The sequence below is a fragment of the Aythya ferina genome, assembly GCF_964211825.1.
Source record: "Aythya ferina genome assembly, chromosome: 5".
Lineage (NCBI taxonomy): Eukaryota > Metazoa > Chordata > Aves > Anseriformes > Anatidae > Aythya > Aythya ferina.
Genome location: NC_140301.1, coordinates 28679675 through 28705963, shown reverse-complemented (window position 1 = coordinate 28705963; position 26289 = coordinate 28679675). Strand labels below are relative to the sequence as shown.

The 26289-nt window shown below is 45.4% G+C and overlaps 2 protein-coding genes and 1 long non-coding RNA gene across 4 annotated transcripts in view; 1 reads left to right on the top strand and 2 right to left on the bottom strand.

The window, feature by feature from the left end:
* Positions 1–11383, bottom strand: EXD2 (exonuclease 3'-5' domain containing 2). The gene is made up of 8 exons (XM_084520028.1): positions 10632–11383; positions 9502–9758; positions 8356–8482; positions 7422–7744; positions 5227–5333; positions 4894–5029; positions 3879–4235; positions 1–2732 (listed from the first exon to the last, which is right to left on the bottom strand). The coding sequence occupies exons 1-8, from the start codon at positions 10974–10976 to the stop codon at positions 2516–2518; spliced, it is 1869 nt and encodes a 622-aa protein (XP_084376154.1). The 5' UTR covers positions 10977–11383; the 3' UTR covers positions 1–2515.
* A 5582-nt stretch (positions 11384–16965) lies between these two features.
* On the bottom strand, positions 16966–19480 carry LOC311437149. Its single transcript, XR_014693322.1, has 3 exons — positions 19356–19480; positions 18375–18538; positions 16966–18281 (listed from the first exon to the last, which is right to left on the bottom strand). It is a non-coding gene; the product is annotated as an uncharacterized lncRNA (long non-coding RNA).
* Positions 19242–26289, top strand: part of DCAF5 (DDB1 and CUL4 associated factor 5) — a 70445-nt gene continuing 63397 nt past the window's right edge. The window contains exon 1 of one of the 2 annotated variants that reach the window (XM_084520026.1): positions 19242–19480. In XM_084520026.1, the coding sequence (XP_084376152.1) occupies positions 19270–19480 (211 nt within the window). In that variant the 5' untranslated portion in view covers positions 19242–19269. Of the gene's footprint in view, positions 19481–21020; positions 23253–26289 lie in introns of those variants that run through there. The other variant, XM_084520027.1, reaches the window with a different exon arrangement.

Below are 26289 nucleotides of genomic sequence, written 5' to 3'. Positions count from 1 at the left end.
TCTGGTAAAAGAGCAGATTTTTACTGAATGTAACAATGAAGACATATGTAGATTTTTAATCTGTAGGCTGGTTTTGCCTCTGACCACTATGCATTCCAGAGCCCGAGCAACTCTACAAGGAGGAAGCAGTGTACTCTGAGAATAATGCAAGTAATCAGTACATTCTGACCCTGCCCGTAGAACTGCTACTACCCTGTAAACCAGCAAGTGTTCTTGATAACCACACGCAAGACTTATTGACCAGAAAAAGCAAGCATATTCTATTAAAAGGCAAAAACATATTAAATCACAATCATATAAAAATAATCATTTTCTACACAATAAATATACCATTTCCCCCCTCTTTCAGGTTGACTTAAAATCATGCAAGTTAAGGCTATCTTTCAATTAACAATGAAGAATATTAGCTAAGAAAATACTTATGAAGGAAGTTTTCCTTGCAAACTCCTATTTCTAAACAAGTGATTTGACCAAAAAAAAAAAAAAAAAAGTTCTTTAGCAATACCACCAACTCCTTAAGTTTAGAGGACCCTTAGTCTAATTCCTTTCTCAACATCATTTTCTTTTCTCAGTAAACAAAAAAGACAACAGCCCTGTTGGCACCTTTGGGTTCCTGTAAACAAGGACAGCTTTATAAGGAGTCCATGCATCAGAACAAAGGGAGAAAAACAGAGCAAAGAAGTGAGAGGGACAGTTTGTACTCCTGATGGCTGAAAAGGGTTTTCAGAACCATGCAAAGAGCTCTCACCACACTGACCTGCTATAAATACAGGAGATAACACCACCTGAACACATGTTCAAAATGCTTTGGCAAGAAGTAGTTACATCCAAGCTCCTGCTGTAGACAGGAAGTTCTTGCTGAGATTACAATCAGCTGTGTGAAAGAGCACAGTGACAGAACACATCGGCTTCATCAGTTTTTGTCAAGACCTGTCAATGGTGCAAGAAAGACATAAAATTGCCCTTATAATGAAAATGGTCTTGTTTGTGGCTCAGTGATAAGTACTATTTATCACAAACCTTTGATTCCTTTTGATCGGACTGCTTCTGCAGCTCCTCTGGGATGACATTAACGCACAATTTCTCCATGGCTCCTACGCATCTCAAACAGGCTCTGCTACAAATGCGTTTTTCAACCCCTGGCCTGGGAAATTTCTCAAATAATCTGATAGAGGAGACTTTCCACCACAATCACAGCAAGCCCAATGGCATTCTGCCCAAAGGTTATTATGAAATATGGGTCAACTGTGCTATACGCAGCAGCGTGAAGCACGGTAAGAGTCTTAGCAAAACTTCTCCGCAGAGGCTTATAGAAGTTGAGCATAGTTTCATTCAGGAGAAGCACAATCATCTCATGCAATCAAAATCATCAAAAGTGATTTCACAGAAATGGGTATGTACTTTTAAAAAGTTGTATTTTAGCTAGGGTCTAACACCAGGCAAAAAACATGTCTATTTATGAAAAGTCAAGACAGAAGCACAATTTTAAAAACAATAATAATCAGCACACACTGGCTCATGTTTTTAAAGCATTTTACAAAAATCTTAATTAATCAATCCTCACAACACCCTTGTGAGATAGGTAAGTATTATTAGTCCCATTTTAGAGACAGGCATGGAGAGAGTATGACCTGCTCACCACCACACAAGTCAAATCCAGGAACGGAACACCAGATTTTCCAGTTTCCTGCCACACATGATCTGACCTCTTAAAAGATGCTGGTTTTTAATAAAATTTGTTTCTTCTCATCCCTTTTAAGACACCTGGCTGCATTTCACTCTGATGTGAAAAGGTACCTGCTGAGAGCTACTCAGGATAAACAAGTAGAATCGGTAAATCTCTATTTATTTATTTATTTCTAAACAGACTCTGAGCTGCTGGAAGCTGTTTAAAAACTTGACATGGGCACTGCCACAATGCCAATCTTCTCCTCAAGCACCAGGACAGTGAGGCCTATCGGGAATGCTGATACAGCTCAGAATCTGAAAAGAAAAATAAAAATAAAGGTAAATTATTTGCTACTTCCAAATAAGGAATCTCTCTAGTGGGTAGTCTTCTCTGAGAAGAACTCGTGTGAGTACAACTGCACTGAAAGCAAAAAAAGATTTTTATCAGGAGATTCTTGAGGTGCAGCCAAGGTGTATATATACATCTCTCAGAAAACCTGGAAACGTGTACATATTGTGCTCTGTGCTAAAAGAGATGGCCTGGAGGCACCAGACATCCCTGGGGTAGAAAATAACTCCCAATAGTCAACTAGACAAGGATAACTCCCTTAGTATATCGTTCTTGCACTGAACTAATCAGTGAGTCTAGGATTAAAGATTCCAAACCACCTGATAAAATTCAAGTCAATGGATTTAGCTCCTTATAAATGCCAAATCTGGCAGACCCACTGCTGCCTGTTCACAAACCCAGGCTCAGGTGTTAGTGGAGAAACAGAAATAAAAACAGTCCTTCCACCTTCGGTTACGTATGTCCATTAGATCCTATCTAGAGTCCAGGAAGTGACTTTCATGACAGCTCGATCTGAAGATCCTCCCCGTACTTTCGGATCAGCTTTGTGTGGTTATGGTCCACTGACCACTGCTCTGGGAGGTATTTGGGCTGCATGCTGTCCAAGAAGTGCTGCCGCCAGCGTCTCTCCAACTGCATCAGGGAGCGCAGGCCTCCTTTGGCAAAGCACTGCACCACCTTCAGTCCGTGCGGCATGTAGCTCTCATTGCAGATCCTGCCAGGACAAAAGCAGAGTTTATTTTCACACAAGCCCACTGTCAGACTCCTGACCTGTCTGCAGGAAACAGCAAGGCACTGAACATGATTTCAGTTGTGCGGTTTAATTACAGCCACATGGTGTAAGCTAACCAGGAGGGGAGCTGGGAGAGAAACTTCTAAGGCTTGCTTCAAGGCCAGGCTGCTTTCTGGAACACAGCTACACCGGAAAGCTGGCATCTTTGAAATGAGTTGAGTGAATTCTTTTATAACAATACTAAATAAAGCTCTCAAGGCCCATTACAAGCTCCTCAGGAGACAGACTGCCAACTTCTCAAGGCAAGAACCACACGATATTCCAGAGCTCTGACCCTGCCATTGGATTCCCTGCCTGGATAGGCACTGAGATGTTACATAGGCACATCACAAGCAACAACGAGTTTAACAAGGAGAAAATACTGTCTTCATGCAGACAAAGATCAGATACTAGTTAAGAACAGGTATTTGGGGAGGCTTAAAGACAGGAGACTTCTGGTATGATTGTCCTTCAGTCTCCCTCCCCGATCCATCCTTCAAAAGGAAGCAGCAAATAGTAAAGAAGAGGGATGAGCAAGAACAGAAGGAGATTGCTGGAAGAGAAATGAAGAGAGGAAAACAAGTGCTGCAACCCACAGACCACTACCAGCATGAGGGGAAAAGAGGATGAACAAGTGCACAATAAGAAGTTCAGGGTATGACTGTCTGTTTAGAGCCTTAGGATACAGCACAATTACCTTCTTTCTCTGCTTTCTAGTTAAGTGTATGAGTACTATAAATCCACACTCTGCAGGCTTATGCAGGCGATAAAGTTGTGGTTTTAGGGGCTCTTTTTGCCTGTGCAGATCAACTTCTACTAGTCTCAAATTCAGAAATTCCTTAACGCCATGATTTTATGGAAGGTACAATCATATCCCAAGGAAACCAGCAATAGGTCTTATTTTCATTAAAAAGCTTAGTGGTAAAAAGCCAGCATGTGTGATCCTCAGCTCTGCAAATGCTGCTGGATTTTATTTTGTTTTGCTCCATAAATATTTACCCAAGGTTGTGTGAGCAGACGCCCTTTTGTTGAATTTACATGCTCACATAAACAACTAAAATGTTACATCTACTGCTGGGCTTCTTATACCTGGTTTCCAGAGCAGCTGCTTCCTGGAGCATCTCCGGGGTCACCGCTTCTGTGTTGAAGAAGTCCTTGATGCCTTGCAGAAGTTCTGCCCTTCGGGGATCAGGCAGGCTGTCTGCATTCAGCAGAGCTCGGGCCCCTGAGCGCACCTGCCTGCGCAGAGGGTCCTCCAGCATGCGCACTCCCTCCTCGGAGCCAATGGGAGCACCAAACTCCTCAGCCAGCTGCTGCTTGAGGTGGTTGTCGTAGTAATTGGAGACGGCGTGGCAGGACGTGCAGAGAAGTAGCACGTCATGGGAGTTGTGGTCCTTCATCTGGATGGGGAAGTGTCTTCGGTATTCATGAGGAACGATGTTCTTCCTGGGGAAGACAAATCAGCCAGCTCATTATACCTGCCTGGAGCTGCTACTCCCTGATTTCTCCTCTTCCTGGCCCACAAAAGTACAACTAATAATAAAAGTGCAGGAAAACAAACATCAGCAGTGCCAGGATTCTCAATGCACCACAGAAGTTTCAGAAATCCCTCACCTGTACTTCTCTCTCCAGGTTTTCTACATTTCTCTTTTTTAAGAAGCACACCTGCTACTTAAACAGCAGCAAAGTCAAAAAGCTCACCTTTTGTAACCTCATGAAGTTCAGGCTCACCTAAGCCTTCCAAAAATATAAGGATTAAGTACCAGAAGGCATAGCATATTTATTTTCAGAAGAGAATGCCATCAGAACAGTATGTGTTTGCTACTACTGCCCCCTGTAATTCAACCAGCAACACAACGTTCTACCCAAGGACCAATTCCTCCACCCTCTGTAAGAGGAAAGGCTGACCTGGTCAATGTCAAACTTACCCAGATACACGTGACCAGAGTATTCAAACAGCGACAGACCTTCTAGGATGTGAACACACATATTTCAGCCCACTAACCACGCTTCTGGATGCTGAACTAGATGCAGACTTCAGTCTTGTTGTTATTTTTGTTTTTAAATTAGATACAACTTTTTCTTACCCCACTAAGCAACTCACCGGATGTAGGACTCCCGTTTGCCACACACAACACACAGGTTCTCTTTGACTGTCAGATAATAATCGACTTGAGACTCGGGACGTCCTGAAGGCTCAAACCGCAGCTTCACAACGAACGGGTCTGTGCTAACTAGGTCTGAAAGAGTACAGGCAAGCAGAGAATATTCAAGACAATGTTGTATTTGAAAGCGAGGATAATGATGCTAAAACAAGGGAGACATCCTAACAGAATTTTCAGTAAGAAAGGATAGCAAAAAAAGCATGCCCAGTTATCAAAGAAACATGAAAAAAATGCTGTATTTTAAATATCAACAGGGAAGTTAGTGTGCTCACCTCCGATCCCCTTGTCCAGATACCACTGAGCCTTCTTGCGATCGCAGGTGCAGAGGGGCTGTCCATCTGGTGCGTGCAGGAAGCAGTTGTCATACAGTGGAGATTTTCTGTGAAACAAGGATAACATTGCAAAAACTATAACAACATGCCAGAAAAACAGCTCTCTACAGTGATGTGTTCCACACTGCAACTCCTGCAGCCTCATCCAAATCACGGGAGGGAGAGGAGACCTTAAAGACATCGTTTACGCTGCTGAGCACTGCACAGGCTGCTGCTGAGGGAAGCAGAACATCTGAAAATGTATCTGAAGTTCATGAACTGACTGTAAGGTATCTTTGCTCTCCTGATGCCAACAGAAGTGCTAACTCTGAATCCCAGTTTTCAAGAGATACCACTAATGACAACAGTTTTCCAAAAAAAAAAAAAAAAAAAAAAAAAAAAAAAAAAAAAAAAAATTACATTAGAAAAAAATAAATGAAAAGTCAAGAACAAAGATGAGCTCCAAGCAAGCTGAAGGAGCGTTATCAGCCTGTAGACAAAGCCATTTCAGGAATCTGCTACCAGCTACCTAAGCCCATGTTGTAAGGATTTATGAAGATGATTTTTCTAAAATTTACTGTGAACAGCAATTATTTCATTCATCCAAGAGCAACATTAGGAAAAAAAACAACCCTTGGAGTACTGGAAATTCACTCAGTATTCGTTCAATTCACTGAGCATTCACTCAGCAGAGCTCTACCAGCTAAAAAGACTGATTCACAGGCCATGTAATCTAACAAAATGGTCTCTCCTGATGTCAGTGGGGATGTGTGGGAGTAAAAAAAAGTTATAATGATACAGGAGATCTCTTCCCACCAAACATCAGCAGTTGAGCTCAATCACCATCATAATACGAGTGCTTCCCAACTCTAAATTAATAAACATTCAAACATGCTTACAGAAAGGAAAATAGAAAAGGACTTCTGAAATCACATTCAGCCTTACCCGAACTGGACTGCTGGAGATACTGCAAGAAACAGCAGGTCTACAAATCTTTCATGAAATCAAGCGTGGTTAAAAACAATAAATTAATAACCAAGCAACCATAGGGAGATATCAGTTTAGTTTGGAATTCAATTGTGTTTAAATTTTAATCCTCCCATAAAGTATAGTCCTTCTGTTTTGTATGACAGGCTCCAAATTTAAGTATATATATCTGAAGGGACTTTTTGTGTACAATACAGTATTGTTAACGATTGCTAGTGAAATCTATGTTATTGACTACAATACAAAGGACTCTACTGCCAATCCTGTAAACTCCACTGCCAAAAAAGAGGAGAAAAATACCAAAATGAATCTTTTTCTTCCCAAGTAAAGGTGAAGGTGGGGCAGGAGGGTGTTCAAGTTCCTACATCCATGTGATTGATTTTATTAGAGTGCACCCTAATGTAAACAAATATACTAGGTCTCTGTGTTTCCCACTACGCTGAGCTTAAAGAGATCACTCCTACTTGTTTAATCTAAAAACAACTGAACTCACAATAGCAACAGGCCATAATAATTTAGCATTTGTCCCACAGAAGAGCCTGCTGGCTGGGGATCCTGAATCCAGCAACAGTTGCCTCTGCAAGGGCAAAGTAGAGCCATTCCCTCCTCCCTCCCTGGCATAAGGAGAAGCGCAGTGCTTTGATGCTGCTACAGATGGTTCTCCCTGTGCTCCCTGGCACCTCACATAATCCCGCTCACCCCTGGTAGCTTTCAGGTCTGCTGTCCCCCGACATCTCTGTGACCACAGTGACCTGGAACAGCACAGTACGAACCAGCTCACGAGGCAGATCCTGCTCACAGGACAATCTCTGTGCAGCTGCCCCCTTGTCCCTGGAGGAGACAGGGTTCAGCTGTTTGGAAACGCCACCCAGACAGCCAGCTGGCTCCTGCTGGGCCTCTGCTCCTGAGCTAAGGCCTCCATATTGTAAGGGAAGGTAAAAACTGAAGACCTCCCCTCAATCTATTATGTAGTACAGACCCGAGTTCCCCTGTCACTTCCAATAGAGAAGAACTGGGAAAACAGAAATAGGATCTGGCTCTCATGACTGTTTGGTGCTGTGTCCCTTCTCAGCTCTTATTGTCCTCTTTGTTTAATAAATAGAGCAGGAAGTATCAATCACAGTTTTTTCACCTGTGGTGCAAGGAGTAAAATTTGCTCACAAACTTACCTTGCAGAATATCCCACACCCAGAGGCTTTCGCTTCTGCCTCCGAGGATCTCTCACTTGCTGACTGCCAGAGGACTGGACATTCGCTGAAGATTTCCGATTCTTTATTTTCTGAGGGGAGCGTGCCTCTCCACTCTTCTCTCCTGCGCTGCCACTCCTCCTCCCTCTAAATGGAATATCCACCAAGCCCTGGCATTTGCTCAGTACTTTTTCCCAAGTAGCAGCAGAGTTTTCACCGTCAGATACAGCAGGGAGGCAGGCAAATCCCAGCAAATGGAGGAACAGAGCCACTGAGATCTGGGCATCCCTAGCAGCATACAGTACCTGCAGAAAAGCACAGACACTGGGATACTGGCAAGCAGCAAACACTCCCCCAAACACCATCAGTCTTTAACACTAGATTCAGTAAAGCCAGAAGCTGGATTTGTTTTCCCTTGTTCCCTTTTGGCACAATGCCTACTACCGTCCAATGTGATTATTTATCCTGTCACTCCCTCTACTGGTCACTGATTTTGTAGACATCTGCAGCATGACTAAAGAACACAAGCAATTAGGGAAACCATGATAGGCTAAAGATGGTGAACAAGGTTTCCAGGGTCTTTATCTGATATTGCACTGACTGCTATAAATTGGAGGAAAGAAAACAAACGAGTGCGGCTTTGGGTGCACAAACCGCTGGTTCAAGGGATCTGGCCTTACAGATCTTCCAGGATTAAAGGAAAACAAGGGTCAAGAATCCAGAGAGAATGACAGAAAATTGTCTTCATGGAAAAGGAGGGAAACTCAGGCAGAGGCTAAAATGGGCTTCATATCATAGTCACACAGAAGCTATTGAAGAACTCAAAGAAGGACACGATCTCCCTGTTACAATGCCTCTCCTCTAATAAGAAGTTTGCTTTTCTTCCCAAAACACAGAGTTGAAGTGGAAGACACACCTGATGTTGTGTCAGTTCTTCTGCCTCCCAGTTGCTGCAACGCATATGAGGAGACTTGTCAAGTGGGCAGTTCAGGACTTTTTCAGCTAAGGACTTAAGGCTAAGGCAGTTGTGAAGTAGATCCTTCCTTCAGTTTTAACAAAGAAAGCAAAAGAGGCATATTAAAAATGAAACTAAACACTCATGCAAATTTAGACAGCCTCACACAACCTGGTTCTGCCAGAACACAACGCACTCGATGCACGACTCCCACTCAAGCAGCATACAGGCCCTCACCCTCCTCTCCACTAAAATGTCCGACCTAGATTTGGTAATTACCTAGTGTCTGCAATATGCAAAACAGGCAAGGCTGGGAGCTGGTAACATCTCAGACTGAAGTATCTGGCTCTGAACTACCTGCTTCTGAAATAGAGAGGTCTGTCATAGAGTGAAGGACTGTCTGCCCTAGGGATTCATCAGCCACTTAATAAACAAGCCTGGAGACATTTTCTGAGGAGCATGAGAGCCAGGAATGACTCAAGAAGAATCCATCCTCAGTGCTAAAAAGGCACCATCAGGTCACCAAATCCATGCCCCACGTCACTAACAATGCACATTGACTGAATATGAAGAACATTCCCAAGTAAAACTTTTTTTTTTTTTTTAAAGAAAGAACAGAGGATGATAAAATAGCATCACAACTGTAACCTATAATAGGAAACACTGATATTAGAACAGAAAATTGGAGCTAGTTGGTTTTTTTTAGCAATTTTTCAAGAAATCCTGTAATTTAACAGTTCCACTTAAGTGCCACTCACACTTTTACCCCATAGTTTCAGGCAGTGTCTTCAAGCATCTGTTTACATTGTGAGCTCTCTGACCATCTTGTATCACTGTGCCTGGACTTCTTACAAGACAAGGCAAGATACTCAGAAAAGCCCTTACAAGTATTACATGAGAAGACAAACTGACACAATTAGCATTCATGATTTCATTTCCTTTAAGGCCACAGAATACAAGCCTGCCCATGCTCTAAAGAAAGTGTCCCATCCCAAGAACACCAAACCTACCTGCCTGACATCATCCAGCACACACAAATTACTTTTTAATATTTCAAACTCAAATGGTGTACTAGAAACAGAGCTGCCTCTGTCTTCAGACACTTACCGCTGTCTCATGGCTAAATATCGGAGATCCACGCTCCCTTTGACTGGAAGACCATAGTCCTGAAGTAACTTGCAAGCATCTTCCCAGCATCCCACCCCTACTTTCAACACAGCACTATCTGCCATGATGTCCAACAGGGTCTTTGGGATAGTCTGTCCACTGGCAACAAGCCTGGGCAACCGGATGAGGACACAGAAGCCACTGGAAGAAGCCATTTGTAGAAGGGATACAGGATTTGCTTTTCCCTCCACAGATACCTGAAATAAAGGTAAAAATCACAGCTGGGTTACTAGCAGTACTGCAGCTGGACCAAATTGTAAAACAGCCCACCAAAGACAGGAAATACTTATCAGACTATGCAATTGAAAGCTTTTCCTGCACAAATTATGTGATTTGTTTCACAGTATTACTGTCCCACAATTACTTCTTGCTACAACCTCACAAGAGAAATTGTCCTCCTTTCACCCTTGCCCCTCACAGCTGGGCTGGCAGAAGCAAGCAGACACATTCCTTAATCCACGTCAGCACTACAAAAGTGTTTATAGCACACTGCTTAACTGCGGCTTGTACTAATGAATGTGGGGTGAATAAACTTCCAGCCAAAATGATGGTGAAGACAAGCTTCATAAATGACTCAAAGTCTGTTCCAAGAGCTCACACAGGCAAACATACAAGCAGCAGATGAATACTGCTTTCTGGTATGCCCACAGAGGTCTATCTTCTTATCAGCATTATCCTCCTCTTCTGGTTTATTAATTTGAAGAAACTCTTTGGTACACAGATGGACTTAAAATATTGTAAATCTGAACTACTTTAGTAAACTACATGAAAAGAGGTACTATATAAAACGTATGGTGCTATTTCGCCGTGTAATTATCATTGCATGTTCAGAACTAGATTTATCACAGAAGTTCAGCAAACAAATGCAAGTATTGAACTAAAAATTTACAGCCAGCAGACTTAAACGTGAGAACAATCAAAACTAATGGATAATTCCCTGGTGTCACGATAGATAATCACGGTTTCGATAGCCAGCCGAGCCGTGCCCATTCCAGCAGAGGCACAGCTCCTCCCTCGATGATTCCCTGCTGCGCTTTGCAACCTGGCGGCGAGGCCCTGCGATCACTCACCCACTCGCAGTCGATCCCAAGCACCGGCCGCTGCTCCAGCTCCTTCTTCAGCAGGGGCTCGACCCGCTCCCACTCCTCCTGCTCGGAGACGACCACGATGTCCGCACCGAGGCTCCTGTGTGCCCAGGACGAGGCGGGCGGCGTGCCGAAGGCAGGCACCTCCTCACCCTCATCCTCAGCCTTCAGCAGCGCCTCATCCCCCGGCCCCCTGCCCGCGTCCCCTCGCGGCTGCCCGCAGCTCGCTGTCCCCCTGCGGCGCCGCGCTGCCCTCCACAGCGCCAGGCCCCCCACCGCCACACCCAGCAGGGTCGCCACAGCCACCGTCACCGCCGCCTGCCTGGGCATCCTTATCCCCTTCCCTTCACCCGCTCGGCGCTTTATCGCGGCCTGCGAGGAGAAAGCAGAGAGCTGGCAGCTCCACGGGCCGGCCCCAGCCTCCAAGCCTCGGTCTCAGCCGTCCCCGCACCGGGCAGCCCCGCCGCTACCTGCGGGGGCTCGGCGGCGGGCGGCGGGCTCCGAGCCTGCCCCTCAGGAGCCGGCGGCCCCTGGGCGCCGCCATCTTGTAGGGCCGCTGAGGCGGGGCGGGCGGCGGGTCGGCCTCCAGCCCGGCACCGGGCGCTGCCGCCTCCAAAATGGATGTTTTTGGTGTTAACTTGGCCACTTGTAGCGTAATTGTCACAGCGGGAAGGAAGGGCTCCCCAGGAGAGCTGGCATTGAGCAGGCGGATCGCCCGCAGGGTGCTCCCAGAGGAGCAGGGTTTCAGCAGGATGACCCATCCATCCCCTATAGCTCCAGCAGCCAACAGCTCACCCTAAGGAGCGGGGCTCAGCCCAGGGCAGCGAGACGTCAGGTCTCACAGGCGATGGGATCAAGTTGGGAAAAGTTTGTTTTCCATTGAGTGGTCTGTTTTGAACACACAAATGCTTTAGTAACAGCTCCTGTATCTTTCTTTCTTTTTTTTTTTTTTTTTTCTCTGTAAAGACCCTCAATCTTGCTCTGCACCAAATAAATTTTTATCCACTTTGATATTAACCCCCCGGGCTTTCCAGAGCAGTGCAACTTTGCATGCTGTAGCAACACACCTCTTGTTCCTGTTCGCTCTCCCCTACAAGAAGAGGTGCTCCTTCCTCACAGCCATACCCGGGCCACAGTTTCTCCTTCCATCCCAGATCCAATGCCCCAGACCCAGCTGACAGCTGAAATGCACGTCACAGGGCAGGAGGCTACGGCTCTGAGCTCATCACACAACGCAGGGTGTGCACAGGAGAAAAAGCTGGGGTGGCCTGCCTCTAACTGAGAGCTCCCACAGCCAGATGGAGATGTTCTCCTTCCCTCGCTTCATTCGCCTGCCTCCCCCAAATTGTACAATGCTTTGTGTTACTTGGTCATTGTAACCAAGTACAGACCTGGAGCACTGCTTGGATTTTACCACAGTTCCCGTTAAACCCGACTGACTGCTTGCTCCCTGCTCCCTTGCTCCAGCACTAGCATTTCCTTAATGACAGGGGCACTGATTCAGGCAACTGATCCACCTGTAAACTAATCCAAAGGGAGAAGAAAAAATAACATTTGGGGTCACTACAGACTTATTTCAGAGACCACATACCCAAGTCCCGAGAAGCCTCTGTGACTGCACTTCAAGGTCCAGCCACCCTGTTGGGTGCAGGCAGTGCATCTTTAAGCACTCTGTCAGAGACTCAAGCTCAGAATAGTGACCAAATCTGAACAAATCTGCAAAGTTTATTCATATCCGCATCCATTTGTAATAAACTGACATCCACCCAGAAACGTGAAACAGGCCAGTCTTCCCTTTTACAAAGTGTTTATTTCAGTTTCTAAGGTAATAGGACTTTTGTGTAAAGAGAGGAAAAATAAAATATCCTAGCACTTATTACACAGTACAGAGAAAATATGATATAATGTAATGCCCAAGCCTTGCTTTTCAATAATAACAAGATTGTATCCTTGGCTGCACCTAAAGCCTTTGTTTTTCATGCTATCACTGACACCGAGTCCTGTAAACCACAAGTCTCTTTAACAGCTTGTCTTACTACCTACATATCCATTTATTCAAGTGTAAAGGTTAAATTAAAAATAAATGAAAGCAACTGATGCATGAGTGCACTCTGGAAAAAAAAAAAAAAAAAAAAAAAAAAAGTTCCCAAAGCCTGATGGGGACATTGCCAAAGATGAGAAGGTAACCAAGTGAGCAAACACCAACTGCTGGCTTAGCCTTACTTACGAGAAATCTGTTGCAGCAGGTAACTGAAGCCTTTACATGGTAAACAGCAAAATTTACTTTTCTTTGTCTCTCTGTAACCTGATCTGAGATCTCTGCAGAGATCGATGTCAAAAGACTCATTTTTAGCCTGATTTCCTAAGGAAAGAAGGCTTATGCAATTACACTGTCTGTTGGCGTTTCTGCCTGTGGGTCCCCTTTCTTCCTGCCTTTCCTTGCCAAAAAAAAGGCACGTTTAAGCCATTGCCCAATTCCATCTAAATTTGTACAAAGAGATAGAGCTTTCAAACGTGACTTCTGTGAAATGCAAAGCTGAGTCAATGAAACAGACCCTAATAAAACTGCCACTGATAAAATATCAAGCATGTGCAGACACTGCTTAATATACATCAGAGAATCCACACAGCGGTGCCACATCAGGACAAGTCCATAGGAAACCAGGCTTCACTTGTTCTGCTGATCACAGAAAAAAATATTTTTATAATCCCATTAGCTCATCCTTTAACAGGGAGAAGACTAGAGTAAATGACTCAGTGTTCAAAGGAAAATCAATGATAGTGGAATATCAAAGGAGAGAGGCTCCAGTCAAGACCTAAATTGCTGCGAGCAGACAATGAGCAGGGAGCTGCGTGGAGTCCCCACTAGCTCATTAATAACCCTGCATTTGGGGCCCCATCCCAAGCTACATAAGAAAGCCAAACTCACATTTCAGCTCCTAATGTGATTTATCTTCCTTGTGTCAATGCTGGTAACTCCATGACTACATCTTCAAACCAGTCATTTTGAGCAGGATTTTTTTTTTTTTTAATTTTTTTTTTTAAACAGGGCTGGTACAGGGAGGTAGTAGGACGACTTCTTTTGTCAAAAAGTCATAATGAGATCAATTTGAAATCAACTGTGAAGCCACATCCTAAAGGTGGAGTTTCACGCTGTAACAAGGTGGATGGAAGGTTTAGCTCCTACTGAAAAAACAATTCTGCTTCCTCCTTCTACCTGTAGTCTTCCTTCTATTGCCTTCCCTCTGCGAACATTGGTGCCAGCCTGATTTAAGGAATTTAGTGAGCAGAAAGCTAACACAGCAAAAAAAAGTTTTCTCCTGGTTTAACTCCTTGGAGTGGCTCACCACAGAGCCAGATCTCAGTGAAACTACATCCCAAGCCAAAAGATGAATCAGCTGCAACTCCCTCAGTGAAGGGATCTGCCAGAGTTTGCAGGTTTTGCAAAGAATCTGAAACAACAGCCCTCAGAGGTGTGAGCTGCCAGATTGATCCCATGAGGATAAGCTGTATTACCATTAATCATCACCAACATATTTCTCCATTAATTGCCAACTCTTTCATTGTGTATGTAGGAATAGAGAGGAATTTCACATTTTTGTTTCTGGAAGGGCTGCTAAACTTACCTCAGTGGTTGAGTTCCAGAAGACACAGTAAGTTGGCCCCACAGCTCATGCTTGCTTAGAAGGTGACAACCCCCATCTCCCAAAATCCTGCTCCCAGCTGCACCCTCCTGACTGGCCTGTGCTAATTTGGGCATCCATTGGGACACCTCCATGAGCCAAATGAAATCAGTAAAATGTTAGACAAACAGGCCCAATGAGCAGCAGCAGCAGCACAAAGAAAGGGACGGAACACATAGCCAAGAAGAATAAAGCTTCCTTTCAGCAGCTACAAGTCATTAGATCAGCTCAGCTGCATGTTCAAGCTACATCTTTAGCTGAACAGCCTCAAGGGGTGACATTTGAGAGAACAGCGCTTGTTCTCCCCACCTTTCTGGTCTGTGAAATGAATAAGCAAAAGGAGAAAAGCCCAGAAGCCACCTAATTTCCACTAGAGGGAATAAACTGCACAAGAGGAGTTATTAAGGGAAAAAAAAAAAAAAGACATGGCTGAAAAATGATATCATCTTCTTGGCTCACCCTCCTTTTCCTTCTATTTCTCAAAAAAATCAAGCGTGTTATAAATAAATAAAAGCCTTGACCCAGACCCCCCTCCTTCTCTAATGGCTGCCCTGTCTCTGTTGCACCTGTAGACTAACCCCATAGATATCTGAGCATTGGTGTCCAAATCTCTTTTCTATTTCCACTTTGGATCAACCGAAGCCATTCAAAGGCTCAGCAGTGCTCAGAAAAATGTATTTAAACCTCATTGTCTTTGACTTGACACAATCAACCATGCTTCACTTGAAGTCTTCTCCTTTACTATTTAGGCCTTTCTTCCAAGTGTTCTTTGGCAGATTCTCCTCATGCTGTGTCACAGAGCTGTATCCTTGGCCTCCTGCTTTTATCCTCCCACGTTATCTCTGAGTTATCTCATCTGAAATACAAATACAACTACCATCTCTGTGCTGATGATTTACAGATCTGCTCCTTTCCCCAGAGCGATCTCCCTCTATCCAAACTCAAATCATAGCCTTCTCTTTTCTGTGGATGATGACTAGCAGGAAGCTAAAGCTCAGCGAAGCTGGAACATGGCTCTTTCTCTTACCTAAAAGTCCTCTCATCTTCTTTGTGCATATCTATGGATAACATCGCTGGTCTACCTGCCGTTTGAGCTTCCATGTCAACTATCAGTTCTGACTGAGACCTCTCTGTAGACACAAGCGCCCAGGGTATGTCTAAATTTAGGCTTCTGCTATGAGGCATCTTTTAGACAAAGTCCTTTGATCCATTCTTGGATCCCTTGCTTAGGTCTTTTGCTTCCATACCCAGACTGCCCCAACACCTTTCCCTCCAGCACTGACCAACGCAGCTCATAACCCCACAGCCTTTAACTGCTGTGAATGCCATGAACTGACAATACAGGGAAGCTGACTGTAGTCCTCCTTTTAACGATCAAACATGCCACAACCATCAAATGGAAACCACTAATGCAATTTTAACTCATTCTGCCAATTCAAATTTGGTCAGAACAAAATGTTGATGGGATAATTTTGTACAAGCAGACATTAAAAACAGATCAGGTAATGTCAGTCCTTCCAGAGGGAGAATAAAAACTCTGTAGCATGGGCACAAGCTAATGTGAGAGCAATGTGACAGCATGGCCATACCTGATCCAGATTATTTCAGTAGCAGTGGGAGATCTGGTTGCATACAGGTTTAGAATTAGCAACCCTGAAACCACAACCCAAGGCTGTTTATGTAGACCATTACTCTGACCACATCACTTCTCTGTTTGAAGCATTCTGATAGTTCCCTGTTCTGTATTGCAACAAACATTATTTACTTATCTGCATTCTCCTCTGCAGAAAGCCATCTCCCTGTTCATTACCTCCCATTTCCTTTTCCGTTGAATCCTTCCTTCCTATTGTCTACTTGTTAAAATTACAATCAAAACATGCTTGTGCTTTGTTTCACGCTGCTTTTGAGGCATGCAGGAGACTAACATCCTACAGAATCAAGCTGCTCAAGCAGTGGGTACAAACAGACCTTGAAGTACCCTGCCCAGCCTACGGTCTAGCCAGACTCAGGCCAGCTTGGCCCATGTTGCTCAAACAGTTCCAGCACAGCACCCTTTGCGCTAACATGTCCCATAAAATAGAAATTTGTAGAAGTTGAATTGGTTTGACTAGGTACTGTCCAGGCTGAATTCCATTCTAAGCTGCAGAAGTTTCCTGTGAAGCTAGAAAAAGATGCTTCACTGGTGCTACTCCAGCATGACTCAGACCTATCGATGTATGTGTTCTGATGAGACTACAGCATTCAGGCATTAGCGCAGCAACATGTTATTTTCAGAGGAAAATGTCACCAGTACAGGTCGCGATGAATTTCTTAGGTGTTAAATATTTTCAAAATTAATACAAACAAAGGAGTTGGAGAGCAAAATATGCTTACCAGTACATTTTTAACCTACATGGATATGTGAAAGAACACTGCATTTTTCAGAAAAGCTTGGCAGTCTGCTATTATTTTTCTCTCGAATTCTGACAACATGACATCTTTTTCTGACTGCTGACAAATGTGATTTAAAAAAAAAAAAATCAGTTAAGCCTTTCTTGAAAATCCTAGCACTGGGGTTTTAGGGAATAATTTTGTTTATTTATATTTGTTCATGTAAGTGCACAGCTTTCCTAGAGACTGGATCCAGTACATGGAGAAAGAGCTTCAGTGATTTTATTATGTCACATTTCAAACAAAATGTTCTTACACTTATTTGTTTCAGTATAAAAGCAAAAATATCCAACCTAAGCAATACTTTAGGAAAGGAGAAAAAACGAAGCACATGTGACAGAAGTGACAGCCACATTACGTAATGTATTTCTGGAAGGCTCTTGGATCTTGTAGGGATGCAAGCTGTATGAAAACTATACAGGAGAGAGCAGAATACAAACTGATAGAGTCAGTTTGAAACCTATAGGTAGAAATATATAATATTGCTAATCTATGCTGGGAATTTAGAAGTAACCGTCAATTTCTGATGTAATTGTAATGCTACAGAATGTTTTAGAATGCAAGCCAAAGAGCTATAAAATATGGTTTATACCAGTACAATTTACCTGTTTCTGAAGCTAAGGTAATAAACACAAATCATAACTGACAGGGCCTTTGCCTGTCTATACCAAGGCTTGCTAGACACGTTACATTGCAAAAGCTGGCTATCGACAGCTTTAACTAGAGCAAAATCCTTGTACAGCTCAGATGTAGGAAAGACTAAGTGTTCTGGCTTTCATTTTATTGTTAACATTAATAATTATCATTCCACCAGAAAACTGTTAGTGGACTGTGTCTGGATATTTCTCTCAAATTATTATTGTAACCTTTAATTAACTTTTACGTTCTGATATTTACACCTATGGATATCACATACGGAAACATTGTCTAAAAAGCTGAAATATGAGAAATGTTCACTGATTTTTTAAAATTCCATTCAGATAGTTCGTTATTTTATTAGAAGTAAAGCTATAGCACTGTCAACTAAAAAGTATGTTTTATAGGATTTTGTGTTCTTTCTATAAGTCTGTAAGTCTTAGCCAAGAATACCAAAGCACTCAACTGACTTCCTATACTGAAATCATTTTAATTTCCACTGAAAAGCCATCCCTGAAACATGGCAGCAGTCTAGCAGTACCCGGTGATGCTGCCACACCATGGTTAATGTCAGGAAGGGTTTTGTTTGTCTGGGGACACCTAATTCTCAGCAGGTGCAGTTCTGCGTAAGGAAGGCCAGGACTACTGGACTAATTCCTCAGCTTCCCAAAACTGTAGCTTCCATGGGTACTGGCTCTGGTTCTCCTGCACCTGTGGGGAAATACAGTCCTGGGAATTTCGAGCCACAGGTCTGGGAATACTCACCTCGTGTGCGTGGTTGTGCATTGCAAAGTGGGGCTGTGGGCCGCACCTCACAGCGGTTACACCCCCAGCATCACTGCTGTTGTCCTCACAGTGTCAGGTATTACACATGGCAGATGCAGTCCTGTGAAAGAGAAAAAAAAATGTTGTTTTTTCCTCTCACGAACACACAGGTGAGGGTGTCACACTGCAGTGAAGTACAACAGATTAATTTCACCTGTTTAACCGACTGCCACTCAGCATTTTGTCGTTGCTGATGAGGGGATTCGCCTGTGCTTCCTCTGGGGCAAAGCCCTGGGAGCCCCGCTCCCCTCAGGAGGGGCACCCATCCTCTGGCCAGCCAGGAGCAGGAGGGAGCGAGCAGCAGCCCCTCGGCGAGCCCTGCAGACACCACCTCAGACCCAGCAAACCCCTCACCACACGCTTTCGGAAACGCCACAGAAACCGCTCAGCGCTCACAGACGACAAAACCCAGCACCGGGGGGGGATGCTTTTCCCTCACGCCCCCTTCCAGCTACCGCTCTGGGGTGGCCCTTTTCCTTTTACTTCAGTCGGGGCGACTTTCCGGAAGGAAATTATAATAAAAAAAATATAAATAAAAAAGGGGGAGGGTGGGGGGGGGGGAAGAGAAGCGCCGCGACGGGCGAGTGTGGGGACGGTGCCCACCCGCGGCAGCACCTGCCCAACGTTGGCGGCGGGGAGTGCTGGGCTGAGCCGGGTCGGGTCGGGTCGAGCCGGGCAGGGCTGGGCTGGGCTGGGCTGAGCTAAAGTGAGCCGAACCGAGCCGTGCCGGGTCAGGGGACTGCGAATTTCCCCGCTCCGCTCCGCTCCGCTCCGCCGTTAGAGGAGCGAGTTACCAAGCGGCGGCGCGGCGTTAGAGCCGGGCCGGGAGCGCCGGGGAGGCGCGGGTTGCAGCTGAGGATCAGCTGCTGAGGGGAGCGGGGAGGAGCCAGCGGGATCAGGAAGCGGCGGAGTGTCTAACACCTCTCTGCCATGGCTGGCTAAAGAAAAATCATCATAACCATAACAAGGGGGGAAGCGGGGGAGGGGAGGCGGCGGCGGGGGAAGGGGCGGCGGGGGAAGGAGCGGCGGGGAGCGGCGCAGGCGGCAGCATGAAGAGGCGAGGCCGGGGGGGCAGCATGCGGTCCGTGGTGGGGTTCCTGTCCCAGCGGGGCTTGGAGGGGGACCCCCTGCTCACCCAGGACTTCCAGCGGCGACGCCTGCGGGGCTGCAGGAACCTCTACAAGAAGGACCTCCTGGGCCACTTCGGCTGTGTCAATGCCATTGAATTCTCCAACAATGGAGGCCAGTGGCTGGTCTCAGGTAAAGCGAGCGCTCCCCGGCCCTCACCCCCCCCTCCTCTCCCCTCCTCCGCCGCCCCCTCCCCAGAAAGCATCTTCCTCCTCCTCCTCCTCTTCCTCCTCCTCCTCCTCCTCCTCGGCCGCCTCCCCTGCGGCCATGGGGGGGGGGGGGGGGAGCAGCGGCGGCGGCCCCCGCAGCCGTGCCTCCGAGCAGCCCCGGCCCGGGATTAATGTTCCCCCAAGTGGGGATCTAAAATGGTTGACAGGTTTTAAATTCTGCCCTGGCTGCTGCTGCTGCTGCTGGGGAGCCCCGGACAAAGTTTCTACGCGAGTGTTTGCAGGACGCCGGGGTTGGGTTGAGAGGGGGGGAGCCGGGGGTGCCCTTTTATTTGTTAGATCGTTTGTTTTGCCTCCCCTCCTTTAATAATAAAAAAAAAAAAAAAAATGGGGGGGGGTGGAATTTTATTAGGGGAGGGGAAACAAAACTGCAGGGCTGATGGTGGGAGCCCAGTGACATTTGTCAGCGCCCGCCCGCAGCAGGGGGGGACCGGGGGGGCTCAGCCCGGCCGGGGGCACCGTGGGGGTGGGCACCCGGCTTTGAGGGGGGGGAGGAGGAGGAGAAGGGGTTGTTTTGTTCCTCCTCTTCCTCCTTCCTCCCCTAGCAGGATGCTTGGGGGGAAGAGAGGGGGATTATTTCCGCGGTGATGGGGTTGGGGGGGGGGTTAAGGCTCCCCGCTGCTGCCTGCCTGGAGCAGGGGGAGGCCGGGGTGGTGGTGGTGGGGGTGATGCTGTCAGGTCTCAGGAGCTCGACCCCGAGGAAGGGGGTGGGTAAAGGGGTGCCGAGCCTCAAACCCCGGCAGGAAGGGCCGCGGGGCCCCCGCTGCCTCCCCAGCGGCGCTGGGCGCAGGTGCCTGTGCCCGCTGCCCGCCCCCGGGCTCGCCGGGGAGAGGAGGCGACTGGAGGCCGGGGCCTGGCCGGGCGCTGCAGGCCGCGCTGCCCCCCCCTCCCCGGGGCTGCTCGCAGACACGGCCCGGGGGATCCAGGGCACGGCCCGGCCTCGGGGGCGGGGGGGAGCCCCGCTGCTCCCCGGCCCGGCACGGGGACCCCGCTGCGGGGCGGGCACAGCCCTGCGGGGCGCCCGCCGGGCCGCGGCAGGCCGCGGGGGGAGGCTGTGGGCCTGCGGGGAAGGGGGCGGGAGGAGAAGCTCCTCGCCTGCCTCCTTCCCTCCCTGCCTCCCTCCTGCCCCCGGAGAGCCCCATCCCCGCCGGGGAGGCCCCCGGGGGGTGAGGCCGGGGCCACGGCCTCGCTCAGCGCCCGGGGCTGCAGGCAGGCACCGCTGGCAGCTCCCGAAATACCGCGGGGCTTCCGTAAAAAAAAAAAAAAAAAAAAAAAAAAAAAAGTTATTATGGCTGTTCGGGTGTTTATTTTAAGCGATCGTGGGATAAAACCACCAAAATCGTGCGCTTATAGAGCGGAGGCTGCTACGCCGAGGCCTGCCTAATTATAACTTTCTTATCTGAAGAAAGTTTGGAGTGTAAGTCCGGTAATTTCCAGAAGTGTCCCTGGAGGATTGTAGCTTTGCTCTCAGGGAGTCTTGTGTCTGTGCACACACCACTTTCATGGTACACATCCATTTGTCTTGCAGGTATGCATACACGTGCATACACACATGGCTGTGTGCTGGGGCAGGGCTGGTGCCTCTGTTCCAAAACTCTCAGGTGTTCCCCACCCGGCACCCTGCTTTGTACCAGTCCTTCTCCACAAGTAGGCTGAGCTATGCTTTTCTACTTCCAAAGTGCTGCTGAGAGCTCAAGTGCGTCTCTCATTGGTTTTCTTAATTTTTTTTTCATCATAAGTGATGGAAACACCATCAGAGTTCTCTGTTCTTGCTCAGGAAAGCCCTAGGAGATGTTTTGGGTCTTGTCACATCACTGATGCACTTGCTTATGTCGACATCCATTCTTTAGGTAGAAGTATAAAAAAATGAGGGCTGGAAGGGACTTAAAAAATCAATTTAATCCAACTGCCTGAGTCAAGGTAGGTGCAGTGGGAGAATGGAAACAGATTTCCTATCAGGTGGCTATGTGGGAAAGGAAGGCTTTCAAACCATGTCTGTTTCACAATTTCCTATCTTCTTTTAAAGCTACAGAGTGTTTACAGGGGCTAAGCGCTTACTCAGTACGTAGGAGATGGTGCTAGAGTTGTACCCTCCTAAACTCATAAGGTGACTAAGAAGCAAGTGAATGTTCTAGTATAAAAAATATATAAGGCAGGGGGGTGGATGGGTGTGGAGTGGATGTTTAAGTTGCATGTGTTAGCAGTGCACAAATTTAGATAATTAAGAACAGACTGCCTTAAGTCTGACCTTGTATTGATGCCCTGAGAAAGTGAAAAGCTCTAATTACGGTAACTTTTAAACGAAGTTTTACATTATCTGTGACCACAAGATCTAGAAAGCTATATTTGATACAGCAACAGGCAGGTGCTTTGTTCTTCATTCAAGACTAAGAAGTTAAAAGGCAAAATATTTATGGATGCTCTGTTAAATTTGATGCCATTATAAGTACAGGCTTCATTAACGTTACACTCAAAACACTACTTTTTTAAGGTCATGCTTCATCTTGAAACACCGAGAGAAAGCAGTGAGAAGGGGAGCTCAGATGAAAGATAAAGGAGGGGTGTAAGCTGACAGCAATCTGAAGTTCTTGTAGAAGAGTTGCTTCAGAAGTCTTCCAAATGTAGATAGAGCCTTAGAATAGATGGCATGTGGGTCTCTCCTCCCTCAAAATAGTCAGTGTGCTGAGGTAAGGATGAGATGTTAGATACTTCCATCTGCGCTTGTAGCAGCTCAGAGAGTTAACAGGGATATCGGAGTGTGTGAAAAGGAAGAGCGCAAGCAGTTTTTCAGTTGTTCAGTTTTAAGTAATATGTATATTACCATCGAGAAGTCTGCCTCGGCTAATTGACTTGTTAAGAAGTTAGACCTTGTTAGAGCTGTTTTAAGTGCAGCTGATACAGTGCATTTGTGCTGCCTATACTGATCCCATTTAAATTCAAGCCTGCATCCGAGTTAGTGCTGTTCTCATCAGCGTTGGCCGGAATCCTTTTTTCTGGGGACGTGTCCCACTTTTTCTGGTGTGGATTTTGTGTTGTTTTTGTTTTGTTTTGTTTTTGGTCACATCTCCCAGAAGGAAGTCTGTCAGGCTAATGATTACTGCTGTTTTAGTAAACATTTCAAAGTGCTTAAACAGGGTTTACATTACAGTTCCAGATCGTTTTCCTGTTAGGATTTTGGAGAGAGCTTAGGTGTAGACAAGCCTCAGCAAGCCCTTTGAAAGCATATTTAAAACTTCCTAACCTCATTAAATCTTGTGTTAGAGATTACGCCTTTTATAGTAACTAATTTTGTTCCTAACCATGATTTTACGTAGTGATGTTGTATTTTTTTTTTTTCCTGTTGTTGTTGTTTTGTTTACAATATTTCTATGTTCTGGAGCCATTTGACCATTTCAGCCACTATTAAAAAGAAAAAAGAAAGGTTTGGTCAACAAATTGCGTTGGGGATCTGCCTGTCTGGGCTTTTGCTATGCCTGTGTGGACTTAACAGTGTTACTTTGGAGAGAGAGATGCTAATGTTTTGGGGCAAGACTTCTGGAAGAAGGGGCAGGCATAAGGAAATGAGTTAAAGAAAGTAAAGAGAAATGAAAGGAGGAAGTGCATGCTCAAGAGACGACGGTGCAGTGGGACAAGTAGAAAAGACCTATCTGTAGAGTGACACAAGGGAAGAGGCTGAGGTGAGTTAAAACTTGCTGCTGGGTGGAGTTGAATGATTTCATTGGACAAAATGCCTCTTTGCAAGTTTTTATGTGCTAGTTGGTGGTATTTTTCTGTTAGCAGTTTGAGAAACACAACTGTAAGTGCATGGAAGTGAAATTCCATGTTCAATGATAAGCAGCTGACTCCTTCCCTCAGACATGCCAAGCATCTCCTTCTGCAGTTTAACTTCTTAAAAATCATCTGTATTTATTCTGCCTAATAGCGTTCCTTGTTCCCATCCTCAAGCTTGGTGGATGAATTTCCCTATTTGTCTATCTGTCATTTTTCATGTGTGCTATCTCTTGGAAACATGAGTATCTTTATCAGAACCTCCCACTTCCCCCCCCCCCAACACACACACTTTAAACTGTACTTTCAAGATAACTTCTGGGAAATAGTGTAATCTGAGGCTTGCTTAATCCATGCATATGTTCTTTTTCTCGGACTCTCTCTTTGCTCCCTTGCCAGATAATGCAGAAATAGATGGCTCTTCTACGATAGTAAATTTGTAGGGATGCAAGAAGTGCTGGTAATTCGCCTGACGTTGGGTTGTCAGGTAGATCTAAGAGGACAACAGAATGATGTGACTAGCAAAGGTAGTGGAATATTACTTCTGAATTAAGGGAATTGTGTATCAAGTGTGATTTAAGGAGGGACAGTCCTGATCTTGGCCTTTTTGTGTCGAGTAAAATTCTGGGTGAGGAGGGGTGAGAGGTCCACTTACTACATGATATTTTTGTTACTGTCTGAGAAATTCAAAAACTGAAGGTGATAACAGGAGAGGCAGCAAGAATTTCAGAGGATAGGAGTTGAATTTAAAATTAGAGACATCACCTGGGAAAAAAAAAAGTCATGCAGCTTAACAAGGACAAGTGCAAACTGTTTCAAAGTGGTCAACTACAACTACAGTATGGAGGCTAGACAGCAGTCATGCAGAAGTGAATCCAAATGTGACAGTAGATCACAACATAAATAACATCAGATTTGATAAAGCGCATGAAGTAATCCTTCTGCTCTATTTGGCGCCGTTGGGGCCTCAAAAAGAGCACTGTGCTCCGTTTTGGGCACAGATTTTGGAAAAGATGTGGCCTAACTAGAGAAAATTCAGAGGAGACAGTGAAGAATGGTCAGAGGTCTAGTAAAATAAAAGCCTGGAAAGAAGGGGTCTGTTCAGGTTACAGATGGAAAAACTGAGTAGACAGGCAAGTCTTCAAAGTGTCTTTAATTATTGTCATATAAAGTTGTAAACTCTTCTTTGCCCATTGGGAATAGGTCAAGAAAATGGTTTTAAATTGTAGGGTGCAGTTCAATCTTACCTAATGTGCTATAACTTGCGTCTGCCTCCAGAAAGGGCAGCCTTTTTTTCTGTCCCATTCATCCTGTAGTTCATTCACTTTTTTTCTCCTTTCCCTTCTTTGTAATGTGGCACTACGATAGCTTAAAGTCATAAACGGGTATGACTGAGGGGTCTGGGTAGGAGGAATAGGAAGAAGTTGTTTGTCTGTGGATTCTGATTGCCCCTGAATACGATGGGAGGGAGAATACCAAGGAGCACATGGCAAGGGGCAGTGGGATTATGTGTAACGTCAAACTGCACCCTTGGGCTAGATATTAGGATAATCTGCCTAATGGCAAGGATAACGGCACTGAAATAGGCTGCCTAAGGAGGGTGTGAAATCTACCTTAGTGGAGTTTCTTTAAGAACAAACTAAACACATAAATACTCTGGTGGGAGTAGTTCAGGTGGTCTGCCATTCTGCCCAGGGCCAGGATCAACTAACTAACTGATCAGCTTCTTGAAACACCTTTTCCACTTTGTGTGATTCTTACAGCTTCTTGAGTAGGTGCAAGCAATAAGAGTAATCTTAGGTAATGATTTAGAAGTGCTGTCTGCGGTGATGGGGCCTCAGGAGGTGTATTGGAGACAGAGGTGTCGTGGTCTTGAGCTTTATCCGCAGCTAGCCCCAAAGTGGGGCAAACCTGGAATGCTTTGGTTTAGAAACTGTGGAGACAGTGTTCTGCCCATATTGTTTATCTGTGCTACTTAAAACAAAAATTAAAAACTTTTTTTTTTTTTGGCGGGGGAACCCCTTCTTACTTTTTTTTCCTTTTCCCAAATCTCTTGGGGTATGCAGCAAGCACAAACCGTTCTGAAGTGGGCAAGCAGTGTTTGTTTATTTTGTCTTCTTCAGGATAACTATCTCAGGATTTGAAATTGAAGCTTTCTTTTTAGGTATGTTGTGTTGAGCATCCTCTGGGTAGGATTCCTTGATCCTTCCCATGTCTCATCAGCTTTAGCCAGAAGGCCCTAATCATTAACAAAATATTCCGGTGGTTTGGAGTAGGAGAAGAAACGTGTGTGTGTTTGTTTTTCATTCATGAGTTCTTGTTATTTAATTAAAAAAAAAATACTGCTCTTTTCTACATCAAGAGTAATATGGAAAGGTGATAAAGTTTCCAGCTTCTCTGACCACAAATATTTCTTTGGCCTGAGTTCTCTTCCTGTCTGACATTCATTTGACATGTAGCAGCAGGTTTCAGCGCTATGAACACTGAAGTAGTTGAGTAAATCTTTTTAAATGCGATTCCTTTCTGAAGAGTAGCCGTGGCATGGCACTGCTTGGTTCTAACCTGGGTCACACAAACTTTCCCTTTTCAAATTGTTGGTTATGCAGTGCTGGACAGGATCGGGGAAGTAAGGTGGAAGTGAAACTTTTCCCACTTCGTAGATGTCAAACTGACTACTTCTGACACTTCTGTATTCACGTTGTCCCAGGTAGCTTTCACGGTTTAAATTACTTGGGATTTCAGTGAGCCACCTTGTAGCCCAGGAAGAAAGAGGTTGTTATATGCTGTTAACTCTCTTGGTTTAGGAGTGCTAAGAGATCCTGAAATCCATAAAATGTTCCATATATATGTGTGTGTGTGTGTGTGTGTGCAAATACGTGCAATTTTCTTCATTAGGAAACTTCTGATATTTGTTCAAACATTATTAACGGTGTCGTAAGCTGATAA